At 34.5% G+C, this 17,376-nt stretch overlaps 1 protein-coding gene across 2 annotated transcripts; it reads right to left on the reverse strand.

The window, feature by feature from the left end:
- Positions 1-1,407: 1,407 nt before the first annotated feature.
- On the reverse strand, positions 1,408-10,855 carry LOC122304256 (probable polygalacturonase). 2 transcript variants are annotated; one of them, XM_043116414.1, is made up of 5 exons: positions 10,097-10,852; positions 7,922-8,042; positions 4,293-4,541; positions 3,572-3,725; positions 1,408-2,241 (listed from the first exon to the last, which is right to left on the reverse strand). In XM_043116414.1, the coding sequence occupies exons 1-5, from the start codon at positions 10,520-10,522 to the stop codon at positions 1,716-1,718; spliced, it is 1,476 nt and encodes a 491-aa protein (XP_042972348.1). In that variant the 5' UTR covers positions 10,523-10,852; the 3' UTR covers positions 1,408-1,715. The 2 variants fall into 2 exon arrangements, with proteins under 2 accessions (XP_042972348.1, XP_042972349.1); XM_043116415.1 differs by lacking the exon at positions 4,293-4,541 and having other exon boundaries at positions 10,097-10,855.
- Between the last annotated feature and the right edge of the window lie 6,521 nt (positions 10,856-17,376).

Below are 17,376 nucleotides of genomic sequence, written 5' to 3' on the forward strand. Positions count from 1 at the left end.
GGTGGACAGCCACTTCAAGAGAATGATTGAGATGAGCCGACCACCCCAACCACCTCATTGGTGGCTAATTTAGGGTCATTTTAGTTATGAGTAATGCTGCTTATCGTCTTTTTATCATTTTATGATGTGATATTAGATGATTAAAGACTATTTATTATATTTCATTTGTGAATCTATAATCTAATACTGTATCATGAGATGATGAGAAGATGATGATAAGAAAGTGGATAATGAATAGATTTTGTTTTAATTATTTAGAAAAAATTTAAATGATTTTTTTTTTCCCTTACTACATGACATCTATGGCACATGGATTGCCACATTAATTTAGGGACTAACATGAAGACTATCTCATAACTTTAAAACCCTTGGAGCAAAATTGTTTATGAATCTAAGACCAAGGAATTTAGCATAAGCCTACTGACTACTTACTGCATGGAATAAGCAACACTTGACTAAGAATTACTCCTTTTGACTCATTATACAATTTGAAGTATAATAGCATTCTTACTTTGTCTGGTTCAAGAAAATTTGCAGATAATGACCTCTTAAGGAAACGTTCACGAAAGTCCCTCAGAATTATATATATATATATATATATATATATATTTTTTTTTAAGATCTTGAGACTCCTTCAACTTCATCTGGCTCTTCTTGCCTTTGCTTGTGTTTAGCTACTGGTCAAAGAATATGGCCGGATCAGTCATACGACCAGGTCTAGCTTGAATGTACAAGCATGATATTCATTTCACAGGTTGGCGTTTCATTGGACCACCAAAACTAGATCGAACCTGCTCCAATTGAATTTAAATGGAAGCCAACTGGCGATGCCAGAAAAGAGTCTTTTGTCTGGGCATTAAAGATAAATTGCAGCAACCAGGGTCCTAGGGAAATCCCAAAATAGATGAAGATTATCAAATATCCGAGGGATCATTCATTCGGCTAATCTTGTTTATGTAGAGAATATTTAGTCTTTGTTGAGTAGTGGAGATTTTGGAATCACATTGTTGCAGGTTAACATACCATTATTCACTCTTTTTAACCTTTTTCTAAACATTTTCAATGGCTGGTCCAATTCTCGCACACAAAGTCAAATGAAAAAAGGGAGCAAAATAAATATAGGGAATCCTAACCTGATCTTCCACTAAATTATTCAGCACTCAATGTCCACATCGTGTATTCTACGGAGTTAACACTAGTGCTGTGTAAATTATTATTCTGTGCCAAAATAAATATGGGATTTATTATTGTCACTAAAACAAGCCTACTTCAATGAAACTGCAATCCTCCATGTTTATGGAGTTGGTGCCCTCACGTTAGTTCTTCTAAGATATGGTAATTTCAAAACCACGGTAATTGGATTTGAAGTAGATTTAATGGTAAAAGGATTTAGACATCACACCAAAAGGCAAGAAAGTATCAGCAATCTCATAAATGAATAAGCTTGTGAAACTTTTGGTATATACAACTCCATGAAATCATAAATCTCTAAGCAGGGAAAGCCCTGCTGGTTTCATCTATCGAAGTTCTTACCACCCTTTCTCCTGCATATAAATGGAGTGAAGAAAAAAGGTGAGAGGAAGCTGATGAAGAAAGGGAATAACAAGAGTTGCCTCGGCTTCCCCCTCCTCCCAAACTTATCCACCCAAACCATTTCATACAAATATCCATAATGGAGTCAAGATGAGTCGTGGAGATCGAGATGTGCCACTTTCTCAAAAATCATAATCTATATCTGTTGCATTCTGGGTGGATGAACGTTTAACAAGCCGTTCTTGCTCATCATACTGATCCAGATTATCACAAGGAGCAGGGAAGATGGTCCCTATCACACGACCCTCAACAAAGGCACACTGGAATATATGCTTCTTCTTGTATGTTAAACCTACTGACATATCTCGAAACGTTATATTTCTAACTGGAATTTCATCGCTCCCATGTATACGAACAGGCACACGAACTCCCTGGCCATGGACGCTAGTGAAACTTATGTCCTCAATCACTGGAAGGGCCTTGGGATCAAACCCCCCATCAGGGTGTTCATTGTAGTCTGTCTTGATGACAATTCCAACACGGACGTTATCAAATGTAAGATTTCTGTACATTATGCGTCGCACGTATCCACCTCTACCGGGGGCAGTCTTGATACGAACAGCACGCCTTGAGTTCCAGACAAGGAGGTTTTCCACAGTGACATCTGATACACCACCAGACATTTCACTGCCTATTGATACGCCAGCGCTGTTACATTTCAGAGCAAAGGAAGATCTCAGTCACTATCTGAACATGTCACACTATCACATGCATGTCATCAATCGACCAACCAAAATAAAAGCAAAGATCACAACTACAGTGAAAGCTAGGGCAGCAGTTGGTTTAACTGGTAAAATCTATTTAAGTTGCATAAGAGGCCTACAATCAAATCAAATCAAATCAAATCCAAAATTTCATCAAGTGAATTTCTAAATGGGAACTAGCTCCGGGCGTATGGCACATCTTAATTTATTGGACCCCACTCAGCCTACAAAAAGGTTGAAGATTGGCCTCATTTGGTCGGGCCACATTCGGTACAGTACAGAACCAAATGTTGGGCCTAGAAGCCATATGGGTACAATGCCTTACTTTCTTTGCTCAAACCTCACGAACAAGCAGCAGATTTATTTATATCAAGCAATCTCCCACAACTGAATGTGAATCCTTAGTTCCCACTTTGAGCTTATATGGTTACAAAATTTCTTGCAACATATTGGCTTATCATTGTAACAAAACGTCAAATGATTTAATAGAAGATTCAGCAGGCTGCAAAATAAACAAAACTTTGTTCATTCTTTAAAACACAATTAATAATTGGAGAAGGAACCAAACCACACCCCAACCATGAAGTCCTCATTGCAGTGTACAGAGAAAAACAATGATTAATTTTTCATCGCTTCCAAAATTATGGTGAGACAGAGCTATAATTCAATTATCTCTAGACAAGAACAATTAAATACATATGTATATAATAATAATAATAATAATAATAATAATAATAATAATAATAATAATAATAAAAGGAAATATCCTTCAATATTAATAGTAGTTGTACTCCCTACAATTCTACTGCAAATTTAAACTTTGTTGTGCAGCATTTAGTACTGAATTGGGTTTCTACGATCTCCAAAACACAACTTGAGTTGCCATCACATAAACAGAAACAAATCGATTACTGAAAGCTACATACTCCAATCACTACAAAACCAAAGTATATAAAAGAAAAGAAAGAAATCCAAACCCATTACCGCAGTAAAATCTTTCCAAAATATATCTTGAAGTAAACCATTACAGAAGTTTTCGACCGAATCAGTAAGAGACACACTGCATATCAAACTTATTCATGCATACAATCAAATTTGCAACTGCAGCTAAAATGCAAACATGAACAGAAACATCCAAAAATTTCATCTGTTAATATATCGTGCATGCAGATGATAATGTTAAATATTTTTAGATGCCATAAGTACTAAAATGTGGTGAAAGAGGAGGCCATGATGGCACCCTAAGTTAGACGCAAGATTTCTACGAGTCTCACCTGACCATGGAGCGAACAACGAGGTTTCGAATGAGTATATTCTTTGAAGGCTGTCCATAAGCAATTCCATACTGATCCCAGCCACTCTTTATTGCAATTGCATCATCCCCAACACTTATGTAACAGTCCTCAATTACCATATCCTCGCATGAATCTGTTTATGCCACAAAGAATTGGAGTTTGTTGATTACTGCTGTATAACCAGGAAAAAAATGTGACTAATGAAAAAAAAAGAAAAATGTAATGTTGACCTTATGTCACAAGGTCATGACATTTTTGGTATCATTTATTCATAGATGAGTTGTATTTCATGATGCTACATTCCAAGTTAATCAATCCAGCTTATATGATTCCTCAATTTCAAAATTCAGTTCTAGCCGCATCAATTACCACCTCTTTGAAACCCAGAACAATATCTTCCAAGTCATCAATTTAGCCTCTTCAGTTGGTTGGAAAGACTGGAAAAGAAAAACCTGGATGGAGGAGCATTGCTAATATCTAGGCTGACCATAATTAATACTTTTCTGCCTTGTATCTACTTAATAGTGTTTAACGGTCCAATGTTTTACTCATGAACAAATGTAGGTGGTTCGTCAAGATACTCATCAGACCAACAAAGTACATCATGGTAGGGTAGCACTGAACAACACATCCTATATTAATATAAGAATGTGCGCGCGCATGCTGCATTAGTAATCATTAGTTATCAGAAAACATTTACCTGGATCTATTCCATCAGTGTTTGGAGCTTTAAATATGGGAGCCAAGATTGTAACATTTCTGATGGTTACATTCTTGCAGTCATATGGATGAAGTGTCCAAAAAGGAGAATCACGCAAAGTTATGTTAGTGATTAGAATGTCACTTGACCACATTATCTGAACAAGTGGGCCCCTAGTATGGTTAAGGAGCTTCTGGTGATACTTTGTCCACCATGTTTGACCCTGTCCATTTATGGTACCATTATGCCCTGCAGAATAGTAAGAAAATTAATTAGATCAAGTTAGAAATTAGAAAAATGATTGCCCATTTGACAACTATATCTAGGGGTGAGCACAATCCGGTCCAGTCGGGTCCCCCGGGGCGGCCCCCGGGGGGGGGTCCATCATTTTCCCCGTAGGGACCGGTAGCTATCGGTCCGGTCTGGTCTGGTCCATTTGGTCCAACCTTTTATTTTTTATTTGTTTAAAATCGATTAATAAAAAAAATTTATTTAAAATATTAAATTAAAATTAAGTGACTTATTAAATGAAAATTACATAATAAATTGTACAATCATTAATATATACTAGTACTATATATTATAGTTATACTTTAAAGAAAATAATAATATATTGATCTAAATATATATAGTTATAGACTTAGTACCAATACTATAACTAATAACTATACTAGTAGTATTACCAATATACTATATGTTAGTGATAAATTGGTAATACTATACTAAATAATACTCTATGTGGTTACTAGTTATAGTGATTTAATACTATCATATTAAGTTAACTATACTAATACTATTATAAATTTATACATATACTATAATTTATACTATAACTCTTATAATATGTTAATATATTAATATATACTAGTACTATATATTATAGTTATGCATTAAAGAATATAATATTTATGTAATATTGTGATATATTAATAATTAATTATATACAATTATTTATATAAATAATAAAAAATATACATATTTTTTCATTCTGTCTAGTCTGGTCTAGTCAGTTTCTCCGGTCCAGACCGGCCGAATCTCACCCCTAATTATATCTGACAAATGGTATGTATGCCCCACAGGATCCTAGAAATTAGCAATTTGCACAGATGATTAGCACAAAGGCTTAATTCCAACCATAATTATGTGGCTACCAGTCATCCACATACATTCTTTTATGAACTCACACAAAAGTTTAAAACCATTCAAATCATGAAACTTATAAGGCTAGTGGCACAGAGATATCCACAGTATGATGAGTTGATAAGGATGGTTTGCAGCCTTGTGGTCAATATTTTGTAAATAAAACAATAAGCAATTATTCTAGTAAATGTTGATATAGAGGAATTGTAGATATCTATGTATACCTACATGTTAGAGAAAAGAGAGCAAGGGTCCTTCCTTATCTGTTGGAATTGCTTAGTTAGCTTACACTCTCAATTCAGTTTTCAATTTTTTAGTGTCTTCTTTTTCTTGGCAATTTGTTGATATAGAGGAATTATTCTCGGCAATTATTCTAGTAAATGTTGATATAGAGGAATTGTAGATATCCATGTATACCTACATGTTAGAGAAAAGAGAGCAAGGGTCCTTCCTTATCTGTTGGAATTGCTTAGTTAGCTGACACTGTCAATTCATTTTTCAATTTTTTAGTGTCTTCTTTTTCTTGGCAATTTGTTGGTTTTTTCTTCAATTGCGATAATTCTACAAGGAGATGTGGTTCAGGTAACAAACAGAAGCAATTCTTACCACGACATAAGATGACAGATGACCCCTGGCATTATAGGTAGGTCACAGCCAGTTCAGGAACAAGCTCTTCCATACTCCTCTTATGATTGACCTAGGACAGTCAATTGCCACCCATTTCCCAAAGTAAAATTATACCGACCGAGTATTTTATGGTTAAAAGAATAGCATTTATCAGCCACCATTTCCACCATAGAACACCTTTTGTATTAGAGAACAATTTGGAATTCCCACTAGAGTAATTTCTAAAAAATACCTTTTTGGGTCAGCATGTTACGGGGGCGGGGGGTGGTGGGTTTGGCAGGGCTGTTGACGAACTTCCTGACCTGTTTTTGGTTTGCTTCACCAATTAGCTTCTGTTATGAGTACTTAGGAAGTAAGTTCTAACTATAACAATTGGGCCATTGAAAGTTGCAGCTATGATAATTGGGTCTGTCATAGCCTACTAGATATATCTATATGGCCTCTTCGTAATTCCATCATAATTTAATGAGTTTCATGGTTGATAAAAATAAAAAAAACTCTCATTTAGAATCGGGTCTTCACTTACACCGGTATTTTCAATAGGACCAAGACTATCCATTGATTTACTTAGCCTACACCCGTAGTCTAACTCGTCTTTGGCCAACATTGAATTGAACCACCCTTTTTCCATAAAGCATTTTTGCCCATAGTTACATGAAATACAATAGATGAATAGTCATTCGATAAAAAATCATTTGAATATCTTATTTACTATCAGAATATGCATATAAATCCAATTACTAGGAATGCAAATTTCAAAATAGGGATCCCATAAATTGGGACACTTCCATGAGTTCACTCTTGCAAACTTGCTGCTGAGGCCATGGTCAGGTGGTAAGAGCCTTGGTGTAAGTGTTGGTCTTGGCGGTATGCTCCCTCTAGGTCTAAGGTTCAAACCTTAGGGCATAGACAATTTCTAAGGGCCATCAGAATGGGGAATGTCCCCTTGAATTACTTGAGGTGCACTTGCAGGAAACTGGTAAAGCACCCCTAAGATTAGTCGGGTGCTTTGTTCTGGACACCCAGTGCCAACAAAAAAAATTAAAGACAACTAAAAATCTTGAGTTGAAGGAGGTCTTAAACTAAAATTTCATAAAAAAATCAAGGCATATTTGAATATACTTGGAACTCACACTCAAGTCAAGAGCCTTTTCATTGAATAAAATGCCACGGCTCATGGAAAGAACTAGCCACATCTGTGCTATAATCTCAAAAAGACTAGTCAATTTGATATTTCACAAGAATCACTCATTAAGCCTTGTCTCACATAGTAAGTAGTCAATATGGGATTTAGCACCCATGACTATCATTATAACCTACCACTCTATGAGGGTTATATACATTCCCAATGAGGGATTGAGGTGTACAAACCCTCCTGCTTAAAATCCCCAAGGCCCTCATTAGTCATATCATGTTGTGCTCCAGTATCACACGGTTGGCCTTACTAGGTGGCTCTATACCATATGTAACGACCCAGGGAAACCGGTTAGCCACCTCTGTGCTATTACCCCAAAAAGACTAGTCATTTGAAGCTTTTAGAGAATCACTTATGCAACCCACTTTCACCCAGCAAGTAGCCAATATCAAACTTAACACGCATTGCTACTTTTATAACCTATCCACTCTATGGTTTATTCATATTTCCAATGTGGAACTGGGTGTTACATAAAAAATAGAATTTAGTTTCAGTTAGAAAAGCAGGGAACAATTCTAAGTAGCCAATATGGGACTTAATATGCATGATTACTTTTATAACCTACCCATGCTACGTGGATTATTCATATTTCCAATGTGGAATTCGGGTGTCGCATAGAAAATGTAATGTAGTTTTTTGGCTTAGAAAAGCAGGGAAAAATTCTAACCAGTAATAACAACATCTTTGAGATTTTGACCATGAATCAAACTCCCATACCGAGGTCCAATATGCTCTCTCCCATACCCATATGAAGGCAAAGGAGGCATCAGCGGCCAGTACTTCTCATCCTGTTATACATTCACATAAGAGGACATAAAATTGGTAATTAACAACTAGCAATGACAATAGTAAAGGGAGAAGGAGGGAGGGTTCAGTAGCCACAACCAAGACAAGATAATTAGATCAATTTTTTTGTGAAAACTAGGATAATTATTGAAGCGATAAACATAATGTCTGTGCAACTCAGACATTATGCTTAGAAATATAAAAAAAACCATACAATGCATGTTATCCAAACCATGTAAAAAGCAATTTCTAAGAGCACCCCCAATGCTTTTTGCATCTTGTTCTCTAAAATATATCACCAAAACTCACTTTTTCTATTTTACCTGATGACTTTTACAATCTACCATATATCAACTTATCTATTTAAATTTCTTTCATTCATTTTAAATATTTCCTTTAACTACCAATGAATTGGCAATATCCTCATATCCTTTGATATTTACAATATTTTCCATATACAATGTCATATAATTATGTCCTATACACACAAAATAAAAATTTATAAGCCAAGCAAAAATTAAAAATAAAGTAAAAAATATAAAAATTTGAGATTATATTATAAGAATATTAGAAAAGTACATGTACCTCCCACTCTGTGTACCCATCTAATGCAGAAAAAAAAAATATATTTTCTTTCTTGACTTCGTATTGATTACAGATACTTATAAATCCAAATTACAAGGAGTACGAACTCTTGTAATTTATGAAAATTAACTCTTTCGTACTCCTAATGCCTAGGGATTGGCTCGAGCAATAAGAGTTTGGGTCTTGATGGTATGTACCGTCAAAATTTAAGGTTCAAACCCTTGGGTACAAATAGTCTCTAGGGGCCATTGAACTGAAGAACTTTCCCCTTGAGGTGTTCATGCGGAAAACTCCTTGATGAGGGTTTTGCACCACTAGGATTAGCCGGGACTTTGTTCTCAAACACCTAGTGCCAAATCAAAAAACTCTTTTGTACTCGTATACATTGTCCTAGTCCACAAAGAATTCCTCATGAATTTTGCATGGTAGTATAACCTAGGAATAGAATTGAAGGAGATTCTTGTCCACATCATGATGCTTCAAGTCCATACCAGAACAAGACTGGCATAATGTTTATTAAAGCCTTGACACTATTCAAATTATTGGCCAGTTTGGAAAAGATGAGATAAGAATTTTGTAAATAGTAGTGAAATAGTTTGTAAAAAGTAATCAAATTGTTTGAGTTCAAATGTTTTATTGGATTTAAAAAAAGGTGAGAGAAAAAGTTGAATAAAAATATTATAAAGTTATATTGTTAAAATATAATTTTTTAATATAATTTTTATTTTGAAATTTGAAAAAAGTAGTATTGTTTGGAAGTTTGAAAAAATTGTAATGATTAGATGAAAAAGTTAAAGATTTGAAATTAAAAAATGTTTGTGTTTGAGTGATGTTCGTGAAGAAAATTATGAGAAGTTTTAAAATGAGATGAGATAAGATCATCTCACTTTCCAAACAAGCCTGTCCTTTCAAACGTTCGATCACAGTCCTTATTGACTCCAAATCAAGTAGCAGCTCATGAACTTAAAATATCCATCCTGACCAGAAGAACCAATTTTTCCTATCATTGTCAAATTAGAAGTTGTGAACAAAAATCTCAGACACCCACATAACAAATAGTGAAGACCCATATGAAAACCAACCAATCCCCGACTGAACTACTGGTCGTCTGGTCCCAATATCAGAAATTCACCATTTCATACAGAACAGAAATATTTCAGTAAAATGGAAAATCACTTCGAGTAATTACTGGACTGGTTTGGTTATAAACTCTCTCGTCTCGTCTTTATCATTATAACTTTTTTAAACTCCTATATAAAATATAATAAATAATTAAATTTTTTTAAATTTTAAAATAAAAATAATATTATAATAATATTTTATTTAATTTTCCAATTCTCATTTTATTTAACATTCAAATTCTCAATTTAACTGCCTAAACAAAACGAGGCCTAAACAATATCAAATCAACCCAAACAAAATATAGTAATCATTGAAAAATAAAGATAAAACAAAAAAACAAAAAACTTGCCTGAATTCCTAGTATTTCAGCATCCTCAGCAAGGAACAAAGTCATATGACTAGTGAGATTAAACGGCGCCGTAAGCCACCGGCCGGGAGGCACGTTGAGCTGGGCACCACCTCTCTTTCCCAACTTGGAGATTGCCGAGACTGCCCTCTCAAAAGCCTCGGTGTTCACAGTGACCCCATCACCGACCGCTCCAAAGTCTGTCAGGTTAAACGCTACGGGCCTCAGCAGCGGCATGGACTTCATCGGGGCCCGCCGGAACACCAAGAATCCGTCGACAATATTCCTCTGCCACAAGAGAACCGAGGCAAGGGCCGCGATCCAAAGCACCGTGAAAAGGGTCCTGTGGTTGGACAAGAACGCGGGGACCCACCGCCTCCATTCCAGCCTCTGGTGGTTGGACCGCCCGACAGGCAAGGTCTCCACCATCACTCTGATACAACTACAACGAAGAGAAGAACCGAATTCTGTAAAAGTGAAGCCAAGCCAGTCACAAGTAGGTAAATGGGTGATCCAAATGGTGCGGGTGATCGAGTTTCACCATGTGGGGTTGTGGGTTTTGTTTTTTTTGATTTATGGGAGAATCTAGTACTCTATATCAAATCGAATTTTGAGTATGGGAATGGCGAGAGCGAAAGAGAAGAGGCAGACAACTTGTCGGAATCAGGTTTGTTCTGTTGTGTATGGGGAATCGATGGAGTGCATTTAAAGGGAAGGTTTTTCCGGGTTCGTTGATTTTCTGGGACACTGGCGTCTTATGTTGGACGCGTGTTCACGGTGTCCTTCTATCGAGATAACTACGTTTCCAACAATTTAAGATTAACCCTACAGAATTTGGATCTAATTCGGACTTTCTACTAGATAAATAATTTATAAAAGATAAATATTTGAAAAAATCTTGTAATTATGTACTTATATGTGTATTAATTTATTGTGATTATTTATAAATATTTTAACAAAATTTTTTTTAAAAAAATTTATATATTAATTGATATAATAGATTATAAAATAATATTACATATAAAATCACATCATTTTACAAATTTATTTTATCCATAGCATTTTTCATATATTAAAAAAAAATTATTAGTTTAAGTCTCTCAAATAATATTAAATAATTAATAAATATTATGAACAGAAAATTTTTATACATGCTTAAAAATGTTTCTTTTTATCTACAAAAGATTGCAATTAAATTAGTTTCACATGCCAATGCAAACACGGTTAACCGCAGCTAGATATCTTGGTTTCGACTTCAGTAGTAGATAGACACAAGATAGAATCGGTTCAAAGATTTCTTAGTTTCTTAAATTAGTTCCACCAATACTAACGATATCATACACGTTTGATTTCTTTCTCAATTTTATTTATTTATTTTTATCTTCTTGATTTCGACAGTCTTGAGTTTTTAAATTTACTTTTAAAAAAAAATAAAATTTATTTTTAAAAAATTAATTTTCTTTTCACGTGAATCTTATATATATATTTTTTTAAATTGATAAAATGACGCTTGTATATTTACGACTGTAAATATTATTTTTCATAAAATAAAGATATTATGATAATAATTGAAGAATAAACGAATTATAATTCGAATTATATCTATCAATAACAGACTTGCCCCCACATAAACAAGTTATAAGTTCTTAAACATTGAGTATACAAAAATTCTGGATCTGTTGGGTGCATACAAAGTAAAATGCAAACCATACGTCTATATTGAGTAACAGTTGGGCAAAGATTGGACAAACATACCGACGGAGTAGGTGAAGTGGTGGGATGTCAAAATGGGTCCAAATTAGTAGTCCCAGCAAAAAGCAGTTGAGGAGCTACAATCATCACATACTCATTATTGAATCATTAATGTTCTCAGCTGTTAGGGCAGTTGACCCAATCCAAAATGAACACCTATTCACGAACCAACTCAACCCCTCCCCATTACCCAACATTCTTAACATGTTTTTTTGGGAATTGCATCAGGTTGAAGCTGAGAATAATCCAACCATTTGGGAACAGCATCTCTTCGAATGGTGAGCACTCACATTTGATATCTTGTTAGTTTTCTTTAACTTTTTACCAACTCATGGCCGGGCGTCAGTGTTTAGGGATGGATCTCGTGTATGCGTAGTGGATATTAATTATTATAATATCCCATATTCAACTAATTAATTGTGATATTCAAGGTAAGAAAAATATCAAATTAAACTTATAATATCACTCCATAGTACCATATATCCCTTCATAATCAACAATTCAATAAACTCTCGATAAAGTATCCACATCCCAATAAATCAAATCAACATAATATCAATATGTAATCTATTGAATAAAATCCTCCAATAATCACAATACCCTTAAGTACTCAATCCACTATCCTTAACTAACCTTTGCCCATACTTCCTATTCTTGACTCCTTGCTGAATCCTCAAAATCATCTGGAAATATTGAAAGTGATTGGGTGAGTTATCAATAAGCAGTGAATATATACTAGTATGTAAACATGAGTCAATACATAATGCAAATCAAAACTGATTATCAAATTATCATAGTGAACTTCAGAAAATATTTATATATAGCAATAAAACATATACAAAACCCTTTGGCATAATCATAACTGAACAATATTATAACAAAACGTATTTCATGTTTAACCCTCGTGATAAGGTTGTGCAAATCCTGGCGGTTAATTGAGCAGAAACAGAATGTGAATATTCCCCTTATTATTTTTGGAGCTCCGAGTATGTACATAGGAAAGACCATGCAGAAAATCACTTTGTTTTCAAAGTGAGTGCACCAGAAACAAAGATGTTGGTATTAACATTATAACAGAGGCCAAAATTTATACATGTGGTAATGTCAGGACAGAAAAAGAAACAGAATGTCATGCTAGAGGTTTTTTTTAGATGCAACATCATCTTATAACAGAGTAGTACTAAACAAAACCAAATAATCTTCATAAAATTATGTAAAAAATTTCATATTTTATACAACTGAGAATAAAATACCAAAAATCACTTATGTCTACACCAGTCATGACAAAAGATGTTTTTCTTTTCTTATATGGATATCATGACTAATGTAGATAAAATGACTGAGGTTGTGTTCAAGTTTTTCATAACAAAACAAAATTCATGCTTTTATAAAATCAACATTAGTCCATTCCTTTTATGCAAAGTCTAGTATAGGAGCACCACTTACTTGATTCTTGCTATGTATTATTTTAGCCTTGGGTCCGACCTCTAACAGTATCACAACTTAAAACTATAACACATTCACTAAAAAAAAGTTAATAACCTAAAAAAGCATGCCACTAACTTTACTAACGAACCTCAAACCAGCATAAAACCAACTTCATTATGAAAATCCATAACTTGAGCTACATATTCAGCGCACACAAATTACTCACATCCAAAGAAATTCACTACCTTAGGAAACTTAGCCCATCCTCATATTTGCTTAACCATTTACCACAAACTTACTATTATTTCCAAACTCATTTCGGACATGTTATACAAATAGTTCACATATTTAAACACAACTTAAAATCAACTTTTCAAACAAATAATAAGCATATTTACTCCCTACATGTTGAACTGACATTACCAATAACATTATAGTTGCTATTAATTCTACTCCGCACACAATACTACAAACTTGAGACTCCTTATATGTCAAACAACCACCCAAACAACCATAATTTCTACATGTCCAACACAAACAGTCCACCATCACAACAAGTTCAACACAAATGCCAATAGAACTTCTACAAACCAACACCATAACTTCACATAAAATGATAGATTTATCATAAAAAATAGAATACTCACTTCACATAAATCTCCAGTAACACCAATCATCCATGCCACAATAGTACAATGTGAAATGCAAGACAAAATACTTGAAATTACTATTACTTAATTTCATGTGATGACCCGTCAAATTTAGAGAGCAAGACGATGTTGGCTAAGGCTGATTCCAATGGCTTGTGATAAGGCAGTTATGTTCAAATAGAATTTTAAAACAGTTGTTAATACATGACAGAAGGGACAATTTTTGAGCGAGGTAAATCAACCAGGACATACCTTATGGTGAGAGGTTATCTATGGTGGCCCTTCGTCTGTCTAGTTCAAAACAAAAAGACATATGTTCGTGTGAGTGAGAACCCAAGAGCTTGCTACACATAATTGGCTCTGATACCAATTGTAACGTTCCATACTCGGAGGTCCAATGAGTTAGTTCTTGTTACCTAAATTATCTCCCAACAATACAATATATATATATATATATATAGATACACTCCGAAGGCTTTATAAATATAAATTCATTCGTTCATACTAAGTATAGGTGTTCCTCTACAAAGACCCCAACATAATAATCAGCAATTCACTAAGTCTTGATAAAATGTCCTAAGCCCAATAAATCAAATCAACATAATATTAATATCCAATCTACTGAATCAAATCCTCCTATAATCATAGTACCCTTAGGTACTCAATCCACTATCCTCAACTAAACCCTGCCCATACTTCCTATTCTTGATTCTTGGCTGAATTCTTAAAATCATCTAAAAATATTGAAGTTGATTGGGTGAGTTATCAACAACTCAGTAAGCAGTGAACATATACTAGTATGTAAACATGAGCCAGTCCAGAATGCAAAACAACTGATGATCAAATTATAAGAGCAAACTCCAGAAATATTTATTTACAACAATAAAACATATACAAAATGCTTTGGCATAAACACAACTGAACAATGTCATAACAAAATATATTCCATGTTTAACCCTTGTGGTACGGCTGGGCAAACCCCAACGGCCAACTGAGTAGAAATAGAGTGTGAATCTTATCCTCATTATTCTCGAAACCATGAGTTTGCACACAGAAAAGATCACGCAGAAAATGGTGCACATAAAACAGAGATGTTGGTACCAACATTATAATAGAGGCTACAATTTTACACTCGCGGTAAGGTCTCGAAGGAAGCATAATTAGAAAGTCATGCCAGATGATTTTAGATGTGACATAATTTCATAACAATATACTGAACAGAACCAAATAATCTTCATATAATTATGTACAAAATCTCATATTTTCATAACGACTCTATTTTATACAAATGAAAACAAAATGTAAAAAATCGCTCATGTCTAAACCACCCATGACAGAAGATATTTTTCTATTCTTATATGGATATCATGAGTAATGCAAATAAAAAGACTGATGTTGTTTTCAAGTTTTTCAAAACAAGAAAAAAAAAAAGAGAGCATGTTTTCATATAATCAACCTTAGTCTATTCCTTTTTTTTGTATAGTCTAACATAGAAGCATCACTTACCTGACTCTTGCCACATATTATTTAAGCCTAGTGTTAGACCTCTAATAGTGTAACCTAAAACCATAACATATTCATGAAAAAAAAAATTAATAACCCAAACAAGCATGCCACTAACTTTACTAACAAACCAGAAACAAGCACAAAACCAACTTCATTAACAAAAATCCATAACTCGAGCTACATATTCAGCTTGTACAAATTACTCATCACATCCAACAAAATTCCCTACCTCATTAAAATTAGCCCAACCTTGTCTTTGGTTAACCATTTGCCACAAATTCGATACCACAAACTTACTTAACCATGAAAATTAGCCCATCCTCATAGTTGGAAGCTAGCCAGTCCATCCCTAATATTACATCGAATGCCAACATTTGGAATACCACTAGATTAACTAGAATTAACCTCCCTTTGATAGAAATTAGGCATCAATAAAGGATCTTATTACGTGTCATCGAATTCCCCATCGCGATGGGTTGAGACTAGTAATTCTAACCCAACTGTTCAACTTCTAAAATATAGAATTTGGCATAGTCCATTGAAATAAAGAATGGGTAGCCCCATAATCAAACAAAATGGTAGCTTTCTTGGAGAAAAGAGTGAGGATACAGGTGATTAAACTTGATATAATCCATTGAAATAAAAGGATGAGTAGCTCTAGAATTAAACGAAAGGTAGCTTTCTTGGAGACAAGATGGGATATATGTGTGATTAGATCATTCTTGTTGTCAGCCTCTCTAGGCGTCAGTGCAAACACTCAAGCTGGCATAGTTCTACGTTGATTGTTTACTTGTGTCATTGCTTGAGAACCTTGAGGTGGGTTGGGGTTTTTGTTGTCCTCCAATAGCAATTGACATTCTCTAATGAAATGTTCGGTTTTATCGCATCGGAAACTTACAGAGATTATTCAGTAGATTCCCCTACAATTGCCTCTAACTTCAGCTGCTCCCATCATTTCTCTTCTTCCACGGTCCTTGATCCATACTGGAGTAGGATCCTTGTGAAGTAGCTTTCTTTCTCCAATCTTGCAGTTCTGTACTTCTATTGAGGCTCTGCTTAAGTATAGTTGCGTTATCCACTAGCTCTGTGAAGTTATGAATCTAAAAAGCCACTATTTGTTCATATGTTTAGTTCTTCAGACTTTCCTCAAACTTTCAGGCCCTCTTCCCTTCATCAGGAATCAAATAGTAAGCGAAATGTGACAGGTCTACAAATTTTGCAACATACTGGTGGACTATCATAGCTCTCTGAACGAAGCTAGCAAACTCCTTGGCTCTCACATCTCTAACTGATCTGGGAAAGAAGTGATCGAATAAAATCTTTTTGAAGTAGGGCAATGTGACGACTCCTTTCCCATCAGCTTCACTGATGGTTCTCTCTGCAATCCATCATCATTTTGCTTCACTTGTCGGTTTGAGGTGGATTACAATACTTTCTACTCATTTGTGCAGTTCAAGACCCAAAGTATCTCCTCTATATCTTGGATCCAATCCTCTTCCAGGGTCATCTTGCCTTTCCCATCAAATGAAGGAGGGTGCATCCGATTAAATTGTTCCACTGTATGGCCCCCTTCATTACTACTGAAATTGCGACCTGGGGAATTCTGAGTGAGCTCTTCTATTAATTGTTGCGTTGTTGCTCGGAGTATTTTATAAGAACTCAGATGATCTTCTCCTTCCTCATTAGTCGTGTTCAACTCTGAAAGGTTTCGTACACAATGACGAGGTGGCATCCTAAAAACTTAGATTTAATTAAATGTTTCGAAATAAAGTATTCATGTGAAAATATACATATAATTGTAACCACAATATATATATATATATATAATACTTCAAAAATATTAAACTACATCTAAAAGTGTACACGTAACTATAGTAAAAATATACACAAGATTTGTAAACACAACTAATATACATATGGTAATTTTTTTTTTTGTTTTTTTTAACC

The sequence above is a fragment of the Carya illinoinensis genome, chromosome 3 (assembly GCF_018687715.1).
Source record: "Carya illinoinensis cultivar Pawnee chromosome 3, C.illinoinensisPawnee_v1, whole genome shotgun sequence".
Taxonomy (NCBI): Eukaryota; Viridiplantae; Streptophyta; class Magnoliopsida; order Fagales; family Juglandaceae; genus Carya; species Carya illinoinensis.

What these genes read in the sequence shown, in the direction of transcription:
- LOC122304256 (XM_043116414.1), bottom strand. Translation starts at nt 10,522, where the DNA reads ATGGTGGAGACCTTGCCTGTCGGGCGGTCCAACCACCAGAGGCTGGAA. An exon ending in CAAAGATGTTGTTATTACTG is followed by an intron (nt 4,542 to 7,921) that starts GTTAGAATTTTT and finishes ACTATTCTGCAG; the next exon opens with GGCATAATGGTACCATAAAT. An exon ending in CACTGATGGAATAGATCCAG is followed by an intron (nt 3,726 to 4,292) that starts GTAAATGTTTTC and finishes TGGCATAAACAG; the next exon opens with ATTCATGCGAGGATATGGTA.